The sequence below is a fragment of the Salvia miltiorrhiza genome, chromosome 5 (genome assembly GCF_028751815.1).
Source record: "Salvia miltiorrhiza cultivar Shanhuang (shh) chromosome 5, IMPLAD_Smil_shh, whole genome shotgun sequence".
Taxonomy (NCBI): domain Eukaryota; kingdom Viridiplantae; phylum Streptophyta; class Magnoliopsida; order Lamiales; family Lamiaceae; genus Salvia; species Salvia miltiorrhiza.
Genome location: NC_080391.1, coordinates 15,366,294 through 15,383,232, shown reverse-complemented (window position 1 = coordinate 15,383,232; position 16,939 = coordinate 15,366,294). Strand labels below are relative to the sequence as shown.

Genomic DNA, 16,939 nt, shown 5'->3' with positions numbered 1-16,939 from the left:
GGGGCCTTTTTAGTATGTGACCAAGAACCATCCATTTGTCCACCAAAAATATTCTAACAATAACAACCATCAATATTTTACTACATACTCTTGATTTCATTTTTAATATCCACCAAGTCAAACTTCCAAAAGCATGACAAAAATTTAGTGGCCCATTATTCCAAATCGACTTAATTTCTCTTAAAATTTGTTAATGCCATTTTGCCTAATCATGAAATGACCCAAACACCTCAAATTTTCATCAAGCACTAATGCCCATCATTTATTAATCCCACAAGTAATCAAAGTTGAATTCGTCCTTTCCCACTTCCCAACTCCTACCCATATAAACAATATTCCCACACACACATATATATATATACACATACAATACTTTTCTCTCTCCATCTCCACTCCATTCACCACATTAATCAAGAATTCAAGAACCCACAAAAACAATACCCAAAAAAAAATGGTTCGTCCAATTCCAATCTTCCATGGAAGTGAGAGCTTCTCAGCAATCCCAGTAGCAATAGGCCTGTTTGTTTCGGTGTCTCTTTTGGTAGGTTTGTGTGCGAAACATGCAAAGCAAATGAGGTCGAAAAGCAACCATCCAAACGCGGCGAGATCGCCGCTGCCGTCGCCGAAGCAGCTGATAGCTACCATAAGTCAGAAGGCGATGTCGCCGCTGATCCACGGCAAGAAGTCCACGGCGGCGGCAGATTCCGGCGAGGAGAATGGGGTGTGGCAGAAGGCGATCTTGATGGGGGAGAGGTGCCAGCCGCCGGAATTCTCCGGCGTCATCTACTACGATTACGATGGCAAGAGGATAGCGGAGATGCCCAAGTCGCCGCGCCACGGCTCCATGACGCCCTTGAAGAATATTAGTTTTCCGGCGCACAATAATCACACTTCTGTTTATTGATGTCCACTTTTTTTTTTTTTGGGGAAATTTTTGGAGTAGAGTTTTTTTCTTTTTCTTTTCAGTGGTTTGTGTAAGTTTGTTTCATCTTTTTTTTTTCATGGTAAACTATTGCAATAATAGTTGTTGCTTTTGCCCTCTCAATATATATATATATATATATATATATATATATATATATAGGGTTGGGTTCATGTGGATCCCTATGCTTATAATAGATCCGTAGATCCAAATCTAGACCACATATTTATGACATGTGGCGCATCAAGATGCATAAAGGCATTTCAAGGCAAAATCTGGAGAGGGGTAAAATTGGAATGTAATTTTCGAAATTAAAAAAAAAAAATAGATTTTCTCAAAATAGGTATATTTTAGATGCATAAAGTTTCATACGAAAATGCATGAACTTTCATATAAAAATGCATAAAGTTTCATAAAAAAATGCATAAGATTTCACCCCACCCCCCACACCCCTGAACCCCACCCCACCCGAGAACCCCACCCCCACCCCCCCAAACCCCCCCTCCCCCCAAAAAATTTTTTTTAAAATTTTTTTAAAAACTGATTTTCTGACCACTGACCCACCCCTACCCCCCACCCACCCACCTACCAAAAATTTTTTTTATTTTATTTTTTTATTTTCTCAAAAACTGATTTTCTGACCACTGACCCCCCCACCCCACCCCCCCAATTTTTTTTTTTTAAAAATTGATTTTTACATGCATAAAAAAATTACATGTTTTACATGCATATACTTTCGCACAGAAATGCATATACTTTCACATAAAAATGCATATACTTTTCACACAAAAATGCATTACATTTTTTGAAAAAATATAGTAATTTTTTTTGGGCTAGAGGGTGGGTGGGGGGTTAGCGGTCAGAAAATCAGTTTTTTTTTTTAAAAAAAAATAAATTTGGGGGGGGGGGGTGGGGGTGGGTGGGGGGTCAGTGGTCAGAAAATCAGTTTAAAAAAAAAATGGGTGGGGAGGTGGGGTGGGGTGGTGGGTGGGGGGTAAGTGGTCAGAAAATCAGTTTTTTTTAATAAAAAAAAAAAAATTGGGTGGGGGGTGGTGGGTGGGTGGGGGGTAAGTGGTCAGAAAATCAGTTTTTTAAAAAAAAAAAATTGGGTGGGGGGTGGGGTGGGGGGTGGGGCAGGGATGGGGTGGCGAAAATACCAGATTTATTAAAATGAAATGCATTTTTTGTATAATTTAATGCATTTTTATGTAAAATCTTTATGCACTTTTGTTTGATTTTATATGCATGTGAAACATGACTATTTTGGGGGGGTGGTAATGGGGAGGGTTGGGGGGTGGTGTGGGGTGGGTTGGGGGGTGGTGCGGGGTGGGGTGGTGAAAATACCAAAACTGTAAAAATCAAATGCATTTTTCTGTTCAAAGTCATGCATTTCATGTGAAAACTTTATGCATCTTCGTGGGAAACTATATGCATCTAAAATATATCTATTTTGAAAAAATCTAAAAAATATATATTTTTTTAATTATTAAATCCGAAAATTACATTCCAATTTTACCCATCTCCATATTTTGCCTTGAAATGCCTTTATGCATCTTGATGCGCCACATGTCATAAATGTGTGGTCTAGATTTGGATCTACGGATCTATTATAAGCATTGGGATCTATATGATCCCATTCATATATATATATATATATATATATATATATATATATATATATATATAAGCTCTATAAAATAATTTATAAGTTGTTTAGGAGTTTATAAGCTCCTTGAAATTGTTTGACAAAATAAATTCCTAAACAACTTATACGCTCTAAAAAGCTCTTCAAAAAAATAAGTTTCTCTACTCCAACTTATTTTTTCATAGTCTTATATGCAACAATCATTTTATAAATATTATTCAACTATAATTTATTATTTTCATTATATATAATTTATAATTCTCCTCTCTTCGATTTTCTCCCTTTAACAAATAATATTTTCTCTATAGCAAAAAATTCTCTCTCTCGATTATAAGCTCAATCATTCAAAAACTTTAACAATTTATAAACTCTAGAAATTACATTTTATAGGTTCTTGAAACATCTTATAAGATGTTAGAGCTTATAAATGTACTCTTTAAAATAAGCATAGCCAAACACCCTCTTAGCCTCGTCGTAGTTATAGCAAGTTGGCTTCGTGCAGGATTTATCAGCTACGTGGTCAATCCAATTAATTACATTCGCTCTAGCTGACCTAACCTTAGAGAATTATATAAATGGAATGTATAAATCGATCAATTAGACCATGTATAACTTATAAATTAATTTTTATATAATTTCAGTGCTTATTTGTAACGTTTATAATTAATGGGTTGTACTTTATGGGTATGTTTTGGTTGTTTGAAGAAAACTCGGATGAAAACCATGAAATTACAGTTTATGATTTTTCAGTCACCACAAATCCAAGTTTTGCTTTTGAATTTTTCACTTCATCATTTTTAGACGTCACTAACATAGAATAAAATATATCAATAGTTGACATAACACGAGTTGTTCAATGACGGCGAAATAATTAAATGTTAAAGCTTAGTATATATGGTGACCATGTTGTAGTTTTATATACTGCGTAAATGATTTCATGATATCATATGAACTCATCTTTATCATTCAAAGATGATGAAAACAATTACCGATTAAAGTTGACTAAAAATCATATTACGTAGTAATAGGCAAAGATCACACAATAATATCATGCCTAAATATTAGAATTCCTTTTTCTTCTTCATATAAGCATGAAACATGCACGGAAGCAAAAAGGGGCAGCAAAATCTCATTATTATTACTCCCTCCGTCCCATAAAAGTGTGTAATTTTTGTCATTTTGGCACATCTCAGAAGAGTGCATTTTCCTTTTTTGGATCTCTTCTTTCATTAATAACACACTCACCTAATATTTATTAAAATTCATGTCACCAACAATCATGCACTCTTATAGGACAGAGGGAATAATATTATTTTAATATCTGATCTAAGTACAAATTTGTGTTCTTACATATGATAAAATGTACAACTATAATCTGGACATGCAAAAAGAGCATCTTTAAAAAATATATATATATTAAATAAAAATAAATTCAGAATTCCTCATTCATTTTCTTGTTTATTCTCTGCTTTAGTAGTATTGGCGCGGCTTCTGAGCTCTTCAAAAGCCTTCATGCTCTCTGCATCGAACCCTCCCGCAAACTGAGACAATTATTTGAAAGGTCATGAGCTCCAATTCCGTATTTTTCAACTACTTTCATTTCGTTAGCATCTAAAAATGTGGATACCTGATGCACTCTGAAAGCAAACCGGACACCTTGTAGGAGCAAGAATTCCTTGTTAGGCTCCTTCTCCGGTTCATTCATTGCATCGAGTTCTGTTGCAACGCGCTTCATGTATTTTCGTGCTAGTTGAACTGATGAAAGCTTGATCTGCACACCAGTGAAGACATTTCAAGCATAGATGAACCATATTATGTATTATTTTTATCATAAAAATGAACTCGAATTTATCAATGCTGGTTGCATGTCTTAGCCCATTTTTGCTCATGAATGCTAGGAGTTGGTTAACTGCAGTTTGTGAGATTGCTTACCTTGCCTACTACGCCAGAATCAAGAAGCCAGTCCACCGGAATGCCAAATTCTTTGTATCGTGAAACGGCCATGTCTCGTGTTCGTAGCAAGGCATATACACTATTCTCCACTCTGTGAAGAGGAAAGTTGCAGAAAAGAAGCAAAATAAGTTTGAAAGGCTAAACTTCATTTTAGAGTTTGATTGGCCATTTATCTTGCTAGGGAGAACTTACTTCTCGAGCAACTTATACATCTTCTTCAAAGCAGCATCACAAGGAAGATTCTCATCATCGGTGAATGATGTAACTAGCCTCTCCAGTTTCTTGAGGTCCTGATACTCGAATGCTGCCTCTCTTAACGCGTCTGCTTTCCCCTCTGGCCAGTCGAAGTGCTTGAGGACAGCGCGTTCATCGACCTAGCACAGATACGAGCACAAAATATTCAATAACACTATCTTTTTTAAGCATGAAAGACTTGTGTGTGATTTTAACATGATCAGTTTTCATCAAAGACACAAATCATTTTTAAGCACAATACATTTTTCCATCAAGAACAAAGCAATTTACCAAGAAGGAGAGCTCCTCGTCTAGCCAGTTCACGAATGCCAGCAAATCATCTATGTTTGTAAAAGAAGCTGCTCTGACTTCAGAAGCCAAAGACTGAACGAATTCACCTTGGGTTTCCACATCAGCTTTAACCTGTTGCAAGATTTCAAGATTTGTTGCATTGTTAGCTTTGTCAAGTGAGTGATATAATTACTGAATAAAGGAAGTTGAATTTAGCATACAGCTAGCAGGAAGGATGATCTGTTCTCAATCTCCCCAATCATGTTGCTTCTTGCTTCTGAGGTGTTTGATGATGTAGAGATCAACGAGGACGTATTCTTTGCCTCGCGTTTCATCAATGACTGGTAAAACTCGACTAGTTCAGGAGCCCGGTGAACTTTATCACCACCTGCACCCCCTCTGGGGGGGAGACTTCCTGGTGGAGGCGGAGGACGAGGAGGCCCACCGGGTGGGGGCGGGGGCGGAGGTGCACCTGGAGGGGGAGGTGGTGGAGGCGGACCTCCTGGCACCCGACTTGGAGCATTAGTGTTAGAGTCACCGGAGGCACCTCCTGATGCTTTAGGGGGTGGTCGGGGAGTCCTTGGAGGGCGCTTTTCAATCTCTACAAGGTGCATTTTGCTAACTATCGGAGAATCAGTTTTGTTCTCATTGGACTGGTCATTTGAACTTGCAGAGATGATAGGTTTCTCTTTTATAAGAGCAAGTTTTGGGGGCAGAGAAACAGATTTGGTATCCACCCTCAAAGGGTCACCAAATTTCACTGCCCTTGCTTGCTGAGCTTTCTCCTTGATATGTTTCTCTCTCTCCAACGCAAGCTTATGCCGGTCCTTGTATGCAGGATACTTCTCGTCTAGAACGCCCTCAACTGATTTAGACATCAAATGGAAAGATGATGCTACATTGTTGAGTGAATCACTAGGAGGCAGTTTTGGAGTTTCAGGGGAATTAAACTCATCATTCTCTCCAGTTCCAAAACTAGTGATGGCAATGCCATCTCCTGCATTTCTTAGCATCAGAGCTTCGAGGGGCCCCCTAGGTTTGAGGCTCCTGCTCGGTGATCCACCTGCAAAAGATCGAGCAGGAGAAGAGAGAGCACTTGAGTCGTCTTTACTCTTTCCCCACCTCTTGAGCTTCTGGATCAAACCAGGCTTCTTGCTAAGACTGCTGAATCTGCTTGTGGAACTATCAACAGACATATTATCAAAATCCTCGCTGTCAACAGAGGTATTGTCGAAGTTGCTCTCCATATCCGTGTCCCCTCCTCCACGCTCTGATCCTGCATACTCCAACATGAGCTGTTTAGCCTTCTCTTGGGATCTCGGGCTCAAACTTTTACTAAGGTCACGTGCTGATACTTTCCCGGAGGGCGTTTGGTAGTTGCGGAGCTCAAACCTTAGGCACGCATTCACCCAACGAAGATACACCAGCTCTTCAACTTCACTGAATCTGTTCATTTGAAGCCCTTCCACTTGCTTAACGAGGTCCTCGTTTGTATGCTTCAGCTCATTGACCTCTTCTCTTACTTTGGCCACCATTTCTGTCTGAAGAAGCACAAAACTAGATCATATCAAGAATATGCTAGAAAAAGTACAAAATTATGTAGTTTGCAAACTTATTTACCTCAGTAATGTTGGAAAGGGTTCTAACTTTGGATTCAGCAGAATCCAGTTTAACTATTAGTTCCCTCTTTTCATGCTGAAGCTCTTTGTTCTTCCTCTTAAGCTCCATCACCTCGACCTCCAACTCCTTGACGGCTTTAAGCTTCTTGTCGACTTCTGCAATTTCCTGCTCCTTGGTTTGAAGCCCGCTAACTTGTTGCTTCAGCAGCAAGAGCTGGCCTTTTGTCTGGTTGGCTTCAAGCTGAATCTGCTTCTGCAGTTCCTTTATCTTCTTCCTCGCCGTCTCAAGCTCTTTCCTAGCAGCAACTCCCTGAGACAGCTCCTCTTGGAGTTTCTTCCTCTCAGCCTGCAAAGAGTTTATGGTTATGTTGAGCATATCAATCTCCACTGTCTTGATCTTGAGCTGCTTCTGCAACTCAGCGATACTCGACTCTTGCTCCTTGAGTCCGTAATACTCAAGCAGCTCCCCTTCAAGCTTCACCTCCCTCTCTTCCAACTCTTTCACCAGATCACGCAGTCTCTCCAGTTCGCTTGCATTGTTAGCCATCTCACTCTCGTAAACCCTGTCCTTCTCTGCCTTGATATTCACGGCCGTGTCGTACTTGTCAGTAGGCAAGGGGAAATCAATCTCTCCAGACAAAAGGCTTTCGAATTCGGGCAAGAACTCATCTTCGAAATCAGGAGGGCTGCTTAGAGCAGGATTTATGATGCTGTTGATCAACTTCACCTCTTCTTTATCCTCTTCCTCTTCCTCTTCCTCCTGCAGCGTTTTGAATGTCTTACAAAAATGTCGAATTTACAACAAACAAAATCATGAAATCACATGTATACATGTATAGCTATAACCACCTCCTTGAAATCACTGTCCGAATACACAACATGCTCCTTGTCCTGTTCCCCTTCATTCCAAGACTTCTCAAGTGGTGCTTCATCATTTTCTACTGCTCAAAGCAACCAGATTTTAATTGAATGACACAAAACAAGCATGCAAAATAACAAGCCTCTACAAATGAAGCTGCTTTTGATTCTTGGCATACAATATCATGACAAATACAGAATCTAGACAAAACATTCAACAAGTAAGAGCATGCTGAAAAACTAAGAAATACCTTGGCGCTTCTTTGAATTCTCCGGCGGCTTCGAGTTCTTGACACTAACCTGCTTAACTGCATATGCTGCAATAGAAGCAGCAACCACAAAGCCTAACCTGACAATCATGTAGGTATTGTTGATGGAAAATACTGTGTTTTCCACTCATATACTAACAAAAAGAGTGCCCCAAGAAGGCTTTCCCTCATATCCCTTCAACCCCATATCTCATGCTTCAGTCCAAGAATCCATACAAACAACAGAAACCTAGATTTATCCAAATTCCGATGAAGATGGTTTCTTCTTTCCTAGGATATCAAACGATAAAAGACATGACCTTTTTTTCTTACAGGCGTGTACATTTTGGTATCAATAGCATTATCCTCACAGAAAATGAGAAAAAAAGCAAAAACATGCTTGCAAACAAAGTTCTGATAAATAGAATTTTGCAACACAATCTGTGGAGTACGGAGCTACAGGAGCCACCAATATTCGAGTGGTCAGTTATCCTCCAAGAGGATTGCATTTCAACAAACAGGTGGTGGGTCTGACTAGCTGACCAGCGGATAACTGAAGATAAAAAAAAGAAAGATATATTTATGGACTCAAAAATGACGACAGTAAATGAAAGAGGTAGTCTTGGACAAGAATTAAGCGACTTGTCTGAATCCTGCTCCAGTTTCATTGAGCAATTGTGGTTAGTTACAACTAATAATGAGGTTTTGTCAATGTTTCTCTGCATTGCCATAAATAATGGCTACCAGTGGGATTTTTTTCTTCTAGCTGGCAACACACCGTAAATTAATCTGCTTTCGTCTTTGAAATTTTGTAGTAATTTTTTTTTTTTTTTGAAATTTTGTAGTAATGATTTATTTTAGAGCACTAGGATTTGTTTTCATTATGATTATAATAGTTTCGAAAAAGGTAAAATTGGCATTCAATTGGTGGCTGTGTGTGAGTGGATTGGTGCGTATGGATGGATGGATAGAGTTAGTTATCCATAACAAAAGTAGATTAGACCAAAAATTTGCGTATATTATTTGACAAGTTTTTTTGGCTGCATTTGTATTATTCTGTAAATGTGACAAAATGTGAGACTACAAAGCATGGGTGCTCGCACTAAAATCCGACAAATATTTAATTCATTTCTGGTGGACCCCATGACGAGCCTAAAAGCTCTTGCAATTTCCAAACAATGTGAATAAATAGAGTGGGCCGGGTGGTATTGGGCCGTGGGCCCGTAAAGTGTATAATTGGGCCTTTAGCCCAAGATTTACAAGGGGCTTAGGGTTGTTCAAATGTTTTGTTTTTATTTATTTTTGAAGAAATTTGAGGCAATCAAACCAAACCAGAGACTTACGCCTCAATTTCTAGAAACTACAACTATATGTTAGATTTCCAACCTTAAAAGTCTCGTTTATTTATTAATATCAAGTGTCTCTATATCTATCCATTGTTAAATATAAATAAGTCATTTTGTAATAGTTAAATATTCAAGGGTGAAGCAATGATATATGACTATGAGTGCATTGTAGCTTCTTGCAAACCAATATAACGGAGAAAAGAGAAAGTGTGTTACAATTGAAATTCTGAGGAAAAATAAGGACATGCTAAATAAATTGATGAGGTGGAATGGTGGGTGAACACTTATATATATAGGATGAAGTTCAAATAAAAATCTTCTTATCATGAGAAAGTGAGAATCTTTGCATAGAATTTATAAAGTATTTGGACAAAACGTACAAAGTAGATGCATTCAACATATAAAATAATTCATTTATGATAACATTAACATTATTGAGATTTGAAATAGTTCGACTTATATTTTAGTTAATAATTTAGTTATCAAATCTGAAATTTTAAATTAAGTCCCGATTGCATCCGGGCCAACAATGGTTCAAAGAAATATCTGGGCTACAACCATGTGGTTCTGGAATTGGGCCAACAATATCAGACAGTTTTAAAGGTCGTTAAAACAACTGACAAATTTTACCACAAAAAGTAAAAAACAAAGAATTAAAATTAAACATTACAATAATTTAAATAACTAAAATTCGATATTACATTAAATGAAATATAAAATATATTAAAAATTAAAAATTAGTTAACAAAATTGGTGAAATTATAGTAGTATAATATTTTCTGGCCCATTCAAAATAAAATAGGCAAAAAAGCGTAGCAAAAATTGGGCAAATCATTGAGGCCTTTCATTGAGTTTGATGAGACGAAATGTTGTATTTCAAAATCGGGAAAGTAGACAAGGCATGATGCAAAGTGAATTGTACAATGAAGAAGAGAAGCATTGGCATTATTAGAAAGCAACAACAACATTGTTTTTGAGTTGGAAGAGAGTTGGGTGGGTTGGTGTAAGTGCTGCAACAATGACAACACTGCTGAGCAGGGCCAAGCCGAGGCCTAAAGCATTGACAAGCGCCGTCTCCGGGCAACGCCTAGACAAGTTTCCCAAAGTTTGCAAGAAAGTGAGCTTCTCAAGAAGGCCTGTCTCAGCTGTCACCACTGCTAAACCATATGTGTACAAACCTACGAAGACATGCCAAGGAAGCACCTTTAGCCTTGTCGTTCGTACCTCGCCCCTGTGCCAAAAGCTCATGAATCCAAACAACCACTGCACCCATTATATGGAACTTTCATCATAATATTATAATGTTGCAAAAGGTAATCGCATCAAACCTAACAATACCTGAGCCCCAAACAGGATAATACAAACTACTCCCATCCATGAATGCAAGCTGTAAAAATTAGCAACAATTCCTTCTTGCCCTTCAAATTTTGTCCAAATCCCAAAAATCCCACATGCCAAAGCCACACCTTGTAGACACAGGTGCACCAATTTCTTCAAATTTCTTGAACCAGGCAACCATTTGTGCACCAAAATGGCTGAAAAAACAAAAATAAACGCCTAATTCGAAATCTATCAGAATATACCTCCCTCAATTTGCACAACTTTCACTAGGATACTTGGAATCTTTTAATTATCCATTTTTCCCCAATTGCGAAAAGACTAAAACAACAATTTCTACCTTCTCCACTGATGAGGATGAAGCCGATCACCATTAGCAAAGGGTGCATAACCTGCTCATAAAAATTCACAGAAATTCCATAAAAACATACATGCACATTACATTATAAGAATCAGGAAATTAGATTTTTTTTACAGCGTAAATGTGGTCTTCCTGCAATGGGGAGTGAGAAATGAAGCTATCCTTGAAGTGAAGAGGCCATATTACTACAAGAAGTGCAACTAAACAAGCTGAAAATCTTGCAAAAATCAGAAAAGGAAATGAGGAAGACAAAGCTGCGGCCATGGGCTCAAAGTAACCTCGATTTTTTAGACTACTTTCTCAGTGTCTGTGTGTCGATATAGTGCTAGTGAGAGAGGGGTGACCACCGACACAATAATAAAAATATGACATCATGTCATTTCAACTTCAATTTTTGAAGTAGGGCACCAATTTTTACATGATTAATGAAAACTTATTGTATTTATTGTTGGGGTCCTGCTTTATTTGGAGTGGAGTATCATACTCATAATTTAATAACTCGGCAAATATAGTGAAACGGTGTGGGTCACCAAATACTCCATCCGTCCACTAATTGTTGACCTAGGAGGCAAAACACGAATTTTAAGAAAAAGTGTAGTGAGTGGAGAAAGGGACCCACAAAATATATTATTTATTAGTTGAGTGAAGAAAGGGACCCACAAAGTGTATTGTTTATTAGTTGAGTGGAGAAAAAGTGTATTGTTTATTGAGACCCATCAATTAAAAAATTATAAAGACTTACTATAAATGGGTAGGACATAAATTGGTGGACGGACCAAAAAGGAAAGTAGGCCAACAATTAGTGGACGGAGGGAGTAATTAATTGAATTATTGAAATTCTTGTTTGTCTGAGCAGAACTGCAGAACAGAAGTACTCCCTCCGTCTCAATAATGTTGTCCCATTTCTTTTGGGCACCGAGATTAAGGAGTGTGGAATTAGTGTTATAAACTATAAGGCCAAACATGTTTAAGAATAAATTAAGTATAGCTTAATTAGGGTAAAATGTAACTAGCTCTCGTCTCATCTATGCATCTGCAAATCTTCTTGTCCGACGAGACATGTGCTACAGCCTATAGCTTCTGCTCAGCCACCGCCACCACTCTCCTCATCCGCCCCATCACTTCTTCCACCACTCTTCGTGTTCCCTCTCATCTAAAACCAATAAAACAGCCCCCCCCTTCTCAAACAGCCCTTCCTCTGTCTCTGCCAAACAAAACCCAATTGAAATTACCGACTGCCCTAATCCCCTTTCCGGCGACCGCTGCTTCATTTCTTCCGCCGCCCAACACTTCGATAATTCAGAAGCACAAAAAAAAACACCTTTTTCATGTATTGAAAAATGGAGAAGATAGTTGCAAATCCATGGCTTGTTTCAAGCAGATCCAAGCTCACGTCTTCACCCATGGACTCCATGATAGTATTGATGTCTTGCACAAGCTCATCGCGTTTGCTACCGATGCCGACTTAAGCCATGCCGCGACAAGGTATTTTCCCAAATTGAGCAGAGGCAACTGACAGTGAGAATCGGCGTGGGAAGAGGCGAGCCCTAATTTTCGACGAGCCATAATTTTTGAAAAAAAAACACAGAAGACAACACGAAGATGGTGGCACAATTGGTGGAAGCGATAGGACGGAGGCTGGAGGTGGGAGAAGGGGGAAGGGGGGAAGTGGCGCCGGCGGAATAGAGGGGGAAGGAAGAGGCGGCGCCGGTGGATTTACAGAAGGAAAGGGAGCGGCCGCGCCTGTGGAGTTACAGAGAAGGAAGGGGGGAGGCGACGCCGGCAGAACAGAGAGGAAGGGAGCGGCGCCGCCGGTGGAGTTATAGAGGGGAAATGGTGGAGTGAATTTAGAGAGGGGAATGGGGAAGGTGGTAGAGAGAGAGAGAGCCGTGAAGGTGTGATTTAGAGGGGGGATTAATTAGAATCATGTTTAATTAAAAATTAATTAATTTTTAAAATTTACCTAAAAAGGATATGAGATAAAATTATTGGGACAAACCAAAAAAGAAAGTGGGATAAGATTATTGGGACGAAGTAGTATTGATTCAAAATAGATTTAACAATTCTTTTAATTTGTTCGAGAAAATAATAGGTGACACAGTCACACAAATATGATACTCATATGCTTTTCTAAAAACAAAATACTCCCTCCATTTTTTCAAATGTCCTATTAAAAAATGAATTTTGTCCCAAATAAGTGGTACCCATTTCAAAATTTCATGATAAAATGATAAGTTCTCATTTTGCCCTTCTATTATAAATTCTTTACTTTTTTAGTTTTTCAATGTAATAATTAGAAGTAAAAAGAGAAAAATTATCCATTTTACTGATACTAGCATTTGCATCTTGTGTAATACACGATAAACGATTTTATATTTCTATATTTATATAAAATTAATATCAACTCAATTATCATATTTATAAATATAATAAAAATACAAATTTTAACTTAATATTTTTTAGCTGAATATTGAAAAAACAATATTCACAATAATAAAAATTGATATTATGAGAAGGCAAAAAAAATAGAAAAGAATTGAAAAAAGATTTATTCAACAAAAGATGAGAGAGGCCAAGAGAGAAATTTTAAAATATTAATCTTTAAATAAATATAACTTTTACATTTTAAATCAAATATTTACATAAAATAAATCAAATTAGAGCTCTTATCGTGATCTTTAATTTGCTATGCATATTAAATATTTTATAATTAGTCAAATTTCATAATTTTAGAAAATAAAACAAAAGAATAAGAAGATAGAGAAAAAAGAAACAATGTAGTCAAATGGTCATAATGAAGATTGAAAATCAATTTTTGGCCCCTAATCTTAAAACATCAAAATATGACCATTAATTAGGTGGTATGCCTAATTTGCCCTTTTTACTCGGCCGCTGGGGTGATTGCGCGACTGCTGGATGATTGCACAGCCGCTGGAAGCTTATGGATGGGTTACGCGCTTGCGGGGAAAAGCCATCGCCCGCTGCGCGTATGGCACTTATGGCACTATTAGTGCCATAAGTGTCATACGCATCATTTTATTACTTGGTTTTATTTTGGATTTCCGTATGGCACTATTAGTGCCATAAGTGCCAAAGGAACCATTTTAAACACTTACCCATAGAGTTTAGATGTTCCATTTAGGGTCTAGATGTTCGATTTAGGGTTTAGATTATCCATTTAGGGTTTAGATGATCCATTTATGATTTCTTTATTCTATTACTGTTGTTTCTGTTGCACGTATGACACTTATGGCACTATTAGTGCCATAAGTGCCAAAAGGACCATTTTACTTAGTTTTATTTTGAATTTCCATTGGCACTTATGTGGCACTAATAGTGTCATATTAAGGGTAAAAACGTTCAAATCAATAAAAATGATCAAATTTTATGTTTTTCAATGTGTGGCCATAAATTGTGTTTTATGCTTCATTTTGACTACTTCAAAATTTTACTCAAGAAAAAATATAGTTTACAAATAAACTTTAAATTTTATTATAACTATAAAATTAATTACCACTCAATTTTGAAATTAATTTGACATTAATTTCAAATTGAAATCTTAACTCTTTTTTTGGAGAAGTGAAATCTTAGCTTTTTAATATAGTATATAGATATGTATTTTGATAGTACAAGACACATCAATCCAGTGATAAGGCATGATTGACGATAAGATAATTTACTTTAATTAAGTATTTGGTTTGTATGATTAATTGAGCCCATAGCTGATAATTCGGCTGCACATCTAATCATCCTAAAAGTTAAATAATATGCAAACATCTCTTTAAAAGAAAATTGAGGGAATTGTTTTGTTTTTTTCGTCCTAACATCGATGCAGCGTGACACAGTTGGATTCATATAATTGGAGAGCTTCTAATTGTTTCGATGGATTATTAGCAGGATGAAAATCTCAACGGCGAGAGATTGTATGCCGAATTACCACATTAGTTCAAAATTAATGTAAATCTATAATTTTTTCGGACAAAAGTGACACTATTATTCATACACTCTGCATATAGGGAAGGTAAACATTGATTTTATCCAATCTCAGGAAAGACTAATTAATGAAAGCTGATTCCGAATTTGAGTCTTGTTCGATTTGAATGATTTTTTCCTTATTTTGTTTGTTTGTCCTCATACAACAAATTTTGGGGTGTAGATAATAACATAGCTCTCTGCAACCCCAAGATGCATATTCTTCGTAAACACACATGAGCTGAAGCCAAATCTCAAATTCAAACAAAACACGCAAATCGACAAATGCGATGGTCGTCGTGTATATATTTTGTCTGCGACAACGTTGTTGGTGTCGTCGTTACACACTAGCTTTAGCTTTGTTGGCATCAAATTTTTACGGCGGTCGAGATTAATTTAAATACTTACAGGCCACAACAGATGCCATTCTCTGCAATGCAAAATCCATCGATAAAATTAACGCAATCTATGATATATGCCTTTAAATTAAAAGCCCTACATCTAGAGTGGAATTAATAATATTAATCTTGGCCCAAAACGACAAATAACATCGATTACAAAGTGATGATCGTGAGTAGCAGTTGGTTCCTATAAATAGCAGTATTTGTAAATGTATTAAATCATCAAACACACGGTGAGAGATATATAAGCAAAGAGGGAGATGGAGTTCAGGTGCAAGGAATTGAAGGTGGGGAAGTGCGAAGGCGAGAAGCAGGTGGATGGGGAGACGCTGCCGCTGGTGCTGCAGCCGGCGAGCGAGGGCAAGAGCGACGTGAAGTCGCTGTTGGAGGTGTTGGATAGGAACAAGGAGTGGTTCGACGAGATGATCACCAAGAACAGCGCGGTTCTGTTGAGGGGATTCGACGTGGCCAACGCGGCCGAGTTCAACGACATCGTCGAGACCCTCGGCTGGGAAGACATCCGCTACGTGGGGCCCGCGCCCCGCACCCACATCCACAAGCGTGTCTGGACGGCCAACGAGGGCCCCCTCTCGGAGTTCATCTACTACCACCACGAGATGGTCTTGGTAAGTAGCATCATCTCCCCTCACAAAATATTCCTCACTTATATTATTACTGAGTTTTTGGTCCAGATCAAGGAATTCCCGAAGAAGGTGATACTCTTCTGTGAAGTTCCTTCGCCGGAAGGCGGGGAGACGCCTTTCGTGCCGAGTTTCCGCGTGACCGAGCGGATGGTGGAGGAGTTCCCGGAGTTCGTGGAGGAGTTGGACAAGAAGGGGCTGAGGTACACCTTCACAGCTCTGAGCAGCGACAACAAGGCATCAATGAGGGGCCGCGGTTGGCAGGACGCCTTCGCCACCACCGACCCTGCAGAAGCCGAGAGAAGGTATGATTGAGTATTTTTATCCGAAATACTTTGAATCCATCTAAGTAAACAAGGATGCAGGGCGAGAGCACTAGGGATGGACGTGGAATGGCTGGCGGATGGCGGGGTAAAGACGATACTGGGGCCGAGGTGCTTGACGAGGGTGTTTGAGGGGAGGAAGGGGAGGAGGATGTGGTTCAACACCATGGTGGGGATGCACGGCAAGGAGCTGAGCTCCGCCACCATGGCCGACGGCACAGAGATACCGGCCCATGTGGTGAAGAGGTGTGAGGAGATAATAGAAGAGGAGAGCATCCAGTTCAAGTGGCAAAAGGGTGATGTGCTCTTCTTGGATAATTATGCTACGCTGCATGGTAGGAGGCCAGCACTTCCACCTAGAAAGGTTTTAGTTGCTACTTGCAAATAAGATGGACGCTAGCTTCTTACCAGAATAAGCTGCATGCTATGCCCATCAAATTGTGTCCAACACACGATTTCCCTATTAATTACAAAATAAATGTAATATCTTGAGTCCAGAATTCTGTGAAACTGCACTGGGGAGATTCATCCAAATGACTCATATCCATTAGTTTTGATTTATGCACTTTTTATTTATACTACCAGAGTAAAGTATTATGCTTGATAGTATAACATTATGCTAATAGTTAACATCATATTTAATGCAATACTCAAAATATTATTTAAAAATGACTGTGAATAAAATTTGATTTACCTATTGAATTAGAAAAAGTCAAATATTGCTGATAAAAAAAAAATTAAAAATAAAAAGTGAATATGTCAACTACTAATTAGTCTAAACTATTAC

General features: G+C 38.2%; 4 protein-coding genes across 7 annotated transcripts; 2 read left to right on the top strand and 2 right to left on the bottom strand.

Moving 5' to 3' along the window:
• Positions 1-59: 59 nt before the first annotated feature.
• Positions 60-1,045, top strand: LOC130986319 (uncharacterized). The gene has a single exon (XM_057909700.1). The coding sequence runs from the start codon at positions 452-454 to the stop codon at positions 902-904; it is 453 nt and encodes a 150-aa protein (XP_057765683.1). The 5' UTR covers positions 60-451; the 3' UTR covers positions 905-1,045.
• A 2,812-nt stretch (positions 1,046-3,857) lies between these two features.
• LOC130986318 (protein CHUP1, chloroplastic) lies at positions 3,858-8,818 on the bottom strand. Of its 4 annotated transcripts, none has more exons than XM_057909696.1 (9): positions 7,774-8,818; positions 7,514-7,605; positions 6,666-7,424; positions 5,267-6,586; positions 5,046-5,177; positions 4,713-4,894; positions 4,500-4,611; positions 4,195-4,338; positions 3,858-4,108 (listed from the first exon to the last, which is right to left on the bottom strand). In XM_057909696.1, the coding sequence occupies exons 1-9, from the start codon at positions 7,880-7,882 to the stop codon at positions 4,010-4,012; spliced, it is 2,949 nt and encodes a 982-aa protein (XP_057765679.1). In that variant the 5' UTR covers positions 7,883-8,818; the 3' UTR covers positions 3,858-4,009. The 4 variants fall into 4 exon arrangements, with proteins under 4 accessions (XP_057765679.1, XP_057765680.1, XP_057765681.1 ...); XM_057909697.1 differs by having other exon boundaries at positions 7,514-7,602; positions 7,774-8,562; XM_057909698.1 differs by having other exon boundaries at positions 6,666-7,415; positions 7,511-7,605; positions 7,774-8,560.
• A 1,145-nt stretch (positions 8,819-9,963) lies between these two features.
• LOC130986317 (probable transmembrane ascorbate ferrireductase 4) lies at positions 9,964-11,208 on the bottom strand. Its single transcript, XM_057909695.1, has 4 exons — positions 10,930-11,208; positions 10,795-10,846; positions 10,455-10,651; positions 9,964-10,379 (listed from the first exon to the last, which is right to left on the bottom strand). The coding sequence occupies exons 1-4, from the start codon at positions 11,077-11,079 to the stop codon at positions 10,065-10,067; spliced, it is 714 nt and encodes a 237-aa protein (XP_057765678.1). The 5' UTR covers positions 11,080-11,208; the 3' UTR covers positions 9,964-10,064.
• Positions 11,209-15,425: 4,217 nt separating this feature from the next.
• Positions 15,426-16,631, top strand: LOC130986316 (clavaminate synthase-like protein At3g21360). Its single transcript, XM_057909694.1, has 3 exons — positions 15,426-15,814; positions 15,881-16,134; positions 16,195-16,631. The coding sequence occupies exons 1-3, from the start codon at positions 15,449-15,451 to the stop codon at positions 16,538-16,540; spliced, it is 966 nt and encodes a 321-aa protein (XP_057765677.1). The 5' UTR covers positions 15,426-15,448; the 3' UTR covers positions 16,541-16,631.
• The last annotated feature ends 308 nt before the right edge of the window (positions 16,632-16,939 follow it).

Excerpts from the sequence above, each read along its gene's own strand:
- LOC130986318 (XM_057909696.1), bottom strand. The coding sequence starts at position 7,882 with ATGATTGTCAGGTTAGGCTTTGTGGTTGCTGCTTCTATTGCAGCATAT. Across the intron at positions 5,178-5,266 it reads GATCATCCTTCCTGCTAGCT|GTTAAAGCTGATGTGGAAAC; the intron begins GTATGCTAAATT and ends ATCTTGCAACAG. Across the intron at positions 4,612-4,712 it reads ATGTATAAGTTGCTCGAGAA|AGTGGAGAATAGTGTATATG; the intron begins GTAAGTTCTCCC and ends TCCTCTTCACAG.
- LOC130986316 (XM_057909694.1), top strand. The coding sequence starts at position 15,449 with ATGGAGTTCAGGTGCAAGGAATTGAAGGTGGGGAAGTGCGAAGGCGAG. Across the intron at positions 15,815-15,880 it reads ACCACCACGAGATGGTCTTG|ATCAAGGAATTCCCGAAGAA; the intron begins GTAAGTAGCATC and ends TTTTTGGTCCAG. Across the intron at positions 16,135-16,194 it reads CCTGCAGAAGCCGAGAGAAG|GGCGAGAGCACTAGGGATGG; the intron begins GTATGATTGAGT and ends ACAAGGATGCAG.
- LOC130986319 (XM_057909700.1), top strand. The coding sequence starts at position 452 with ATGGTTCGTCCAATTCCAATCTTCCATGGAAGTGAGAGCTTCTCAGCA.
- LOC130986317 (XM_057909695.1), bottom strand. The coding sequence starts at position 11,079 with ATGGCCGCAGCTTTGTCTTCCTCATTTCCTTTTCTGATTTTTGCAAGA. Across the intron at positions 10,652-10,794 it reads CATCCTCATCAGTGGAGAAG|CCATTTTGGTGCACAAATGG; the intron begins GTAGAAATTGTT and ends TTGTTTTTTCAG. Across the intron at positions 10,380-10,454 it reads TTATCCTGTTTGGGGCTCAG|TGGTTGTTTGGATTCATGAG; the intron begins GTATTGTTAGGT and ends TAATGGGTGCAG.